Source organism: Barbatula barbatula (assembly GCF_947034865.1).
Source record: "Barbatula barbatula genome assembly, chromosome: 17".
Lineage (NCBI taxonomy): Eukaryota > Metazoa > Chordata > Actinopteri > Cypriniformes > Nemacheilidae > Barbatula > Barbatula barbatula.
The window spans coordinates 14,877,295-14,886,055 of NC_136780.1; the positions used below are offsets into that span (position 1 = coordinate 14,877,295).

The 8,761-nt window shown below is 39.1% G+C and overlaps 1 protein-coding gene across 1 annotated transcript in view; it reads right to left on the bottom strand.

Moving 5' to 3' along the window:
- Positions 1–489: 489 nt before the first annotated feature.
- Positions 490–8,761, bottom strand: part of epm2a (EPM2A glucan phosphatase, laforin) — an 18,294-nt gene continuing 10,022 nt past the window's right edge. Inside the window, exons 3-4 of the mRNA XM_079477483.1 lie at positions 1,630–1,874; positions 490–1,135 (exon numbers count right to left, since the gene is read on the bottom strand). Of these exons, the coding sequence (XP_079333609.1) occupies positions 852–1,135; positions 1,630–1,874 (529 nt within the window). The 3' untranslated portion in view covers positions 490–851. The remainder of the gene's footprint in view (positions 1,136–1,629; positions 1,875–8,761) is intronic.

Genomic DNA, 8,761 nt, shown 5'->3' on the forward strand with positions numbered 1-8,761 from the left:
CACAAAAAATATATATAAAAATAATGTATATATATAAATACTGTATATTCTCTCAATCAACGCTGCCCTTTCCAAATAATAAAGCAAACTATCCGTTCCAACTGTAATTATATTCAAGGTTTATAAATATAATTCTAGGTTTATTTCTTCCACTGCAAACTTTCTGGCCGCTTCGCTCCATTGCTGCGATACCTCCATGACGCCTCCATATTAGTTAGGGCAAAAACCAAATTAACCCATAGAAGTGAATTGGAGGGCTGAGCTTTTCAAGTAATAAATTTACAAAGGTTTATGAAAGTCTATCTAGAATGATCAGCATACGTCCCTAGTTGTCTCGATAGTTGTCATAAGGAATTGTGAGATATCCATTGTGCATGTTATGAAGGAGAATACAATAGATGGCACCATGTTGGTGGTGGTTGAGTAGATTACCCCATTCCATGTAAAGATGAAGTATCAGTATCAGTCGAAATAGAATACAGACATGTTGAGTCACAACATATATTACATATGTTATTATATATATTACACAATGTTTACATCCGGTTCTTGGTGACAGGCCCCTTGATTCTGTGAATCTTAATATTCTCCTGTAGTGTGGGATGTGCCAGGAGTTTTAAATCTTTTACTATGAGCATGTTTATGATATTAAAGAAGATAACCTGTCAAAATTCACCTTATGTGAGTGCTGCAACCGGATTTCTTAATCGGTCAGGATTTTAAAGATTCTGTAGTCTGAGGCCAGCTTAAGGCCTTATATGGTTGAATTTTAAAAATGTTATGCTATGTCTCAAAACTACATTGCCTAAATTGCATTTATTTAGGTTGCCATCCAGCAGAGAGCACTGTTCTCATGTCTCTGGACAGCAGACAGAAGGACGCAGTCGTCCAAATTTCTTGAGAAAGTCATCTTTAGCCTGCACCAGTGCTTCCTCATCAATATAGACTGCTGCCCTTTTGGCAGTGAGGTAGTACTGCACCTTTCTGAGGGTCCAGCCTAACACGTACATAAGAAGGCCACACACGACTGCCGTGGAACGGCCCACTCCTGCGTTACAGTGAACATATACTGCGTGACCCTTCTCCAACAGCCCGTAGAGCAGAAAAACCGCCTGAGGTAACATCCTTGTGCGACCTGCAGAGATGTCACAATACAAAGTCATTAGAGCTCAACAATAATGCACCACAGTGAATAATTCATAATGTGCCGCAGTAAGGGACGCTATACTGGATGTTGTCATAAAATGTCTTCTTCTATACCCTAAATGTCATGATGAAGCAACAGTTTGAGAAGGGAATGCTGCTGAGGAACGTATAACTGTCAGCATGTTTATTGATATCTGGGGCACCTGAGTGGATCTACTGGCAATTTAATGCAGTCGTGCCTCAACATCACAGCAATTTAACTCAAAACCTATCAAGCTGCTTGTATAGCCTGTATAGAGCATGAGGCTAAATTTAGTATTAGTCTATAATTATAAGACACTAAAGTCATTCTGGTGGCTTCATGATTGTTATGGATGCAATGGGCAGTGCACAGTAAGGAAATTCATTAGGTTTTGAAAAGGATCTAATACGTCCATAATTCAAGGATATATTGGTTAACCACAAAGACACACATATTCTGACCCTCTGTGCTCATGTCTGGAGTAGGGATCCAGATGTAAGCAAGGCCAAGGTCTCTGTACAGATGCATCATGGTTTCTGGGGTCATGGGCTGACTGAGGTCACGACGGCAGCCGTGTGAGTTGTTCACGATGTCCCACTCTGTCTGTAAGTTCATCACAGCGGTAACGCCCAGTTCCTGTTTCAGCTTCAGAGATACATGTTCCACCCGACGCGGGCAGCTGCCCAGCCAGACCCGTGGCAAAACCCTAAAAAGAGAGAGAATATTGGGAGCGGAGCGCAAATAAGAAGCCATCAGCCTTTGGTATTTCCTCCCTCTCGATCGCGTGATGTGATTACGTTGAATCCGCAGTAGGTTAGATGCAGCAAGCCCGTTTACAACAAGTTTAGGATATTTTTATTTGTCGAAATGAAACATTGGTTGATATCGACCAAAGACAACGCAGCTAGGCCATCAGAGGAGAGGCAAACTTTTCAGTTTTTGAACGTGTAACCGTACTCTTAGAGTAAGGTGAGAAGATGTAAGCTTCTCGGAAAAGAGGTGAAGATGTGGGAGGATAACAACAGGAGAACAAAAAGCACGATCACCCTCATTTTGAACATTTCAACCTCTATTATTTCTGCTCGTCGAGGGACAGTCATGTCAACTGGACACATTTGTATCTGTGAATGTGAAAGCTCTGCTCTCAGATAATGGAAATGCTAATGAGTGTTTAGTGATGTGAGAAGGCAGACTGACAGTCAGGGGAATGAAGGCAGGAAGGTCAGAGGCATCAGGTGAAAAGAGGATATTTTACCTCGCAAACCCTCCTGCCTCTCTCTGAGGCCACGACATAAATGAGATGATTGAGGGTGAAGTGAGTTTGCTGCAGGTTAATAGTCTAAAGCAATGCGTGTGATCTATCACATTTTCCTCGGGCTGGATGCTTGATTTGATATATAATGCAAGGACATTCAGACAGTTTTACGTATGGCTTTAGTCTTCAAATACTGTGGCTGCTGAGTAGTGCGAAGTAATGTGTTCCCGCTCTGTGTAAATATATACAGTATATATATATATATACGTATGTGTGTGTGTATGAAGTGTTTGTTTCCAAAATAAGATAACAAATTTTGCAAAAATCATGTTTTTATTATGTTAGTTAGCTGTATATTTGAGTTATTATGGCTTAAATCAAAACAAACCAATTGCAGTTTGATTGATATTCATTGGAATGCAGAACAACATTTTTTTGAAACAGAGTTTGGGAAATAAACTCTTCACATATACAGTATGTGTTTAAGTGTGTGTACACAATGTAACAAATTGTTGTTTCTAACCTTTTAATAGTTTTTGTACAATTCTGTGATAATTGTGGTCAATTTTAAATTGTAGCATCAATGTTATAATGTATATTTAATGTTGAGATGTTGATCAGTATATTGCAAATAAACAAAATCTAACAAATTCTCACATATTTTAAAAATTATTTTCCAATTGTCGCTGTCACATATCTGCAGCACAGGGATAAAGCGATGATGGGTGACTACTTCTGGAACTTGGTTTGACAGTACCTTGTCATTTCTGCGTAGGAGTAATAATATTGAAATGTATAAATGTGTGAAAATGTTTTTTTTTGTTGTGAGTCCCGATGAGAGTAAAAAATTTAGCATGTTAAACTTCATGAATAAACAGTATAAATGAAAGCGAAACAAACTTTTTTCATTGTGTTATAGGTGGGTATGTGTTGTGCACTTTGTTGTGTAGAGTTGTCAAGTGAAGTCTGTGTTTAATTGGTGGTCAAAGACCTTCGAGGTGTACGGATTGTAGAGACAAAAGGTCCTTGTAGATTTTCTTGAAACTTGTTCATTTACCCGTAATAATCTATTTTACACTCTCCATTTGGCATGAATTAGACTTTGTAATGAAAAGACATAGACACAGTTGATGTGCCTGATTCTTAGCGTCTTTATTCTTAAGTAATAATCAGTGATTCAATAAAGCACTTGCAACAAGTGAAAGAACATTGTGTCTATTGTTTGGTATCTATTTCTGTATCCCTGCCAGAAAGACCTCTTGCACTATACTAAGAGAAACATGACATGATGCAGCAGAATCATGACAATATGTAGCTTGCCAAAAATGATCGAAAAAGCCTCAAACCAAATGGTATAGTTATAACATGATGCAGCTGGAGATTAATAGTGCCAAACAGCAGGATATACCCAGCCAAACACTTACCCACTGACAGATGTTCTTATAGGTTCTGTATTAGACTGTAAAAAATATGGATGATGTGTCTCCACTTCATACCGCTGTAGAAAAAAACGAAGCCAAAATATCCCGGAAATGTTTTGAAAGTTAGTCGAAAAACTAACACTTGAACATATATCAGCATGATAAGAACCAAGTGAGATGACAGAAACCATCTTTGGGAAAAGTTATTTGACGTCTAATTCTTTGTGAGGACCACAGCCACCAGGGGGCGATCAAAATTCTTATAAACCTCTTTCTTTTGTGTTCTGCAGATAAAAGTTATACAGGTTCGAACAATGATAGGATTTTTTTTCAGAAAGCGAGATGACCGTGCATTTTGTCATAAAGACCCAGCGGCTCTGCCCGGCTTGGAGATTGACCAGACTGCCACCAAATCAATTGAGCCTTTTTAACACTTTAAATATGTTGTTACCCTAATGGATCCCCCCACGCCAGACTCAATGACCCAATCTTTCCACCACTCTCCTCTTTCTATCCTCTGTGGCCCTTTAGAATAAAGTCAGAGGTCAGACAAGCACTCAAGACCCACAGCCATTCAGCTGATTACAGAGAGCAGTTAAAGCCAGACACACAATTACAGAGAGAGAGAGAGAGAGAGAGAGAGAGAGAGAGAGAGAGAGAGAGAGAGAGCGTGAGAGAGAGAGCATGAGAGACAGAGAGGGAGACAGAGAGAGTGTGAGAGAGAGAGAAACAGATAGAGAAAGAGAGAGAAACAGATAGAGAGAGAGAGACAGAGAGAGAGAGGAGAGAGAGAGAGAGAGAGAGAGAGAGAGAGAGAGAGAGAGAGAGAGAGAGAGAGAGAGAGGGAGAGAGGGAGAGAGAGAGAGACAGAGAGAGAGAGAGACAGAGAGAGAGTGAGAGAGAGAGCATGAGAGACAGAGAGGGAGACAGAGAGAGTGTGAGAGAGAGAGAAACAGATAGAGAAAGAGAGAGAAACAGATAGAGAGAGAGAGACAGAGAGAGAGAGGGAGAGAGAGAGAGAGAGAGAGAGAGAGAGAGAGAGAGAGAGAGAGAGAGAGAGAGAGAGACAGAGAGAGAGAGAGAGAGAGAGAGACAGAGAGTTTTTTTGAGTTTTTCACAACAACTTTTATTTTCTCATTGACACACATTGTGCTTGTTATATTTCATCACATTCTTGTCACATATCATTATTTCTTCCATACCCAGATACTTATTTACAATACCAAATCGAAAAACAGCATTCCATCCACAACTGTGCAAATAGCTTCATTATATCCCCACCTTTGCAAAAAACCTTCCTCGTCATTAACCAATTTATAAAACTTAAAATCAATTTGAACCCGACTTTTCACCAAATTTTTAAAAACAGTCTCAACTTTTTGCCCCACCACACCTTCTAGTTTTTTTTTCCTTGACATGTATATAGCTCTTTTAGCTTGTCCAATCAAGAAGTTTAGCAATTGATATTTGCTCCTTTGCGCCGCTCTATAACATGGACCGAGAATGAAACTCTGAATGGAGAAATTTTCACCAAAGTTAAGAAACATTGAATTCAATATCCTAAACAGATCCACTAATCTAAAACATTCTATAAAACAGTGAAAAATCGTTTCCCTTATTTTACAAAAAGGACACTCATCAGACACATTAGGATTAATAACACTCACAAATGCATTAACAGCAACTGTGCCGTGCACAATTTTCCATTGAAGATCACCAATGTGCTTTTCCAATGGTGACTTATAAAAAATTCTCCATGCGGGTTTAACCTCATCTTCCAACCCCAGTTTTTCCCTCCACACTGTATCTTTTCGGTCCTTAAGAATTGCTTTATTTAAGACCTTTACACAGCATTTATATACCACTTTACTTTGAACATCTTGAAAACTCAAATCCTCTAGACTCTTCAAATCCAAAAAAACCCCACTTAAACCCTTCAAATCAGGAGTAATAAAAATACTTGGAAATGGATCTGGGTTCGTATATACCACTTTACAGTTATAATATTCTTTCAACAACATTTTTTCTTCCACAGTCAACCTTTGCAATATTAAATCTGACACTTTTCCAGCTTGTCGTACAGATTGAAGTCCTAAACGAGAGGCCACCATTTGAGAGTTACCTAACTCAGGACCACCAATGTCCATTAAATGCTGTAGCTTTAGTATTTTAGATGAACACAGCATTTGAGATAGTCCTGGTGTGACTTCACAAGCCACATCCAACCTTGCTCCATGAACAAGAGGTTCCTCAAGCAACCAGTACAGAGATGTTGTGTCCTGTCTCCGTTTTTTAAAAAGTTGCCAGACCTTAAAAAGTCCTTTGTAGAATTGATTCGATGCATAAAACTGTAGTTTGCTGAAGTCCGTAAAAAATAGTCCTGCGTTCAAGCTCAATCCACTCACTTGATTAAAGATGATATCAGCGACTTTCCTCCAGACCAAATTTACTGGTCCCGTCAAGTATCTCTGTATGAACAACAATCGAAAAGTCGCTCTTCTGCTGGCCAGATGTATGAGTCCTTGTCCACCCTCCTCCGTGGGGAGAAACAGTACGCTCTGGGCAGTCCAGTGAAATCCACTCCAGAAAAAATCTACTATAATGGCTTGTAGCTTTGCCAAAAGCCCAATAGGAGGGTCAATACATGTCAAACGGTGCCATAACATTGATGCAACCAAATTGTTAATCACTATAACTCTCCCTCTAAATGACATCTTCGGCAAAAGCCACTTCCATTTTTGTAATTTCCCTTTTACTTTTTCTAGGATACCTTCCCAATTTTTTAATAACATAGAATCATTCCCAAGATACACTCCCAGATACTTAATTCCATCACTTCTCCAGGACAGGCCTCCAGGTAATTTAGGAGGAACTCCATCCCATCTACCACACACCAATGCCTCACTTTTAGACCAGTTTACTTTGGCTGAAGAAATAATGCCAAACTCATCAATAATTTTCTTTAGCACCAGTATATCATTTTGATCTTTGATCATGACAATAATATCATCTGCATAAGCTGATAGTTTAACTTTTTCACCTGATTGTGGTATTGACCAGCCTACAATATTATTTCTAATTTTTACCAGTAAAGGTTCAATCGCCAAGGCATACAACATCCCAGATAACGCACATCCCTGTCTGATTCCTCTTTTAACTTTAAAAGGTGCACACAAACCTCCATTTATCTTCAGCACACTCTCAATGTCCTGGTACAATACTCTGATCATAGCAATAAAACCTGAGCTGAACCCAAACTCCTCCAGTGTACGCCAGAGATACCCGTGTTCAACCCGATCAAACGCTTTTTCCTGATCTATAGAAATAAGACCAGTATTTAAACCCAAAAACCTAGAAACTTCCAAACTATCTCGGATCAAGAATATATTATCAAAGATAGACCTCTTAGGCACACAGTACGTCTGATCTTGATGAATGACCCGACCAACTACCTCCCTCAGTCTTATTGCCAAAACCTTAGTTAAAATTTTTAAATCAGTGCACAGAAGTGACACGGGTCGCCAATTCTTCATATCCTTTAAATCTCCCTTCTTCGGCAGCAGAGTTATGACTGCCCTTCTGCAGCTCAGTGGTAGCAATCCATCAGACAGACTCTCACTGAGAACTGCAAGCAAATCATCCCCTATTACTGCCCAAAAAGCCTTATAAAAGTCTATGGGGAGACCATCTATTCCAGGTGCCCTGCCACATTCCATACTCCGCAGTGCAATCTGCAATTCTCCTATGGAAATGGGCTTCTGAAGATCAGTATTAGCTTCAATCGACACTTTTGGCAACCCTGTATGAAACCCATTGACTGACTCGTCCATTTCCGGCCTCTCACTCCTATACAATTCTGAGTAAAACAGCACAGCCCTTTTTCTAATTTCATTAGGCTCTGTTATATCTGTTCCATTTATTGAGTATAGTGAGTGAATATAACGACTTTGACCATTCTTTTTTTCAAGACCAAAGAAGAATTTAGTTGGGCCATCCATCTGCTCAATGCTCTGAAATCGAGAGCGTACCAGTGCGCCCTGTGCTTTAACACCTAGCAGTTCATCTAACTTTCTCTTTTCGCTTTAATAGCCTCATTCTGCCCTCTGTTTCCTGTGGATACTGTTGAATTTTGCATTTCCACAATTTCATTCTCTAGGTTTCTCATTGACCGGGTAATGTCCCTAGAAACATTGAGAGTGTACTGCCGGCACAGTTGCTGTATTTCCATTTTACCACAGTCCCACCACTGTCGTAAGGAACTATATTCATGTTTCTTTAACCCAAACTGCTTCCAAAAGTATGTTAATGTCTCAATAAAAGACTTATCTTGCAACAATAAAACATTAAAGTGCCAATAAGCACTTCTAGGTTTTATATTTGCTATATAAATATTACATTCAACTAAACAGTGATCAGAAAAACTTACAGGTAAAATCACACATTTCTTTATAACATTAAAATGATGCTTACAACAATAAAATCTGTCAAGTCTAGCCAAACTAATTACATTCTCTCTTGCCTGTGCCCATGTATATTGCCTTTCATCTTTATGCAATATTCTCCAGATATCATAGAGATCATGCTCAACAATGATTTTCAACATTTCATGCTTGGATGCCCTGTGAGGCTCTTTATGATTCCTATCTACTTTATCGTCTTCTGTACAGTTAAAATCTCCTCCCATAAACATATACTCCTCTTGTTCCAAACTAGAGAGAGCATCATTCAATGTTTTCAAAAAATAAACCCTCTCAGGACCACAAACAGGAGCATAAACATTTACAAAAACTAAAACAAATTTTTCAAATGTTGCTCTTACTTTCAATAGTTGTCTGTCCTTCAACAATGTGTTCAACCTCATATGATAAAGGTGTCATGTGTTTTTGGAAAAGAACAGCTACACCACCACTCAATGCA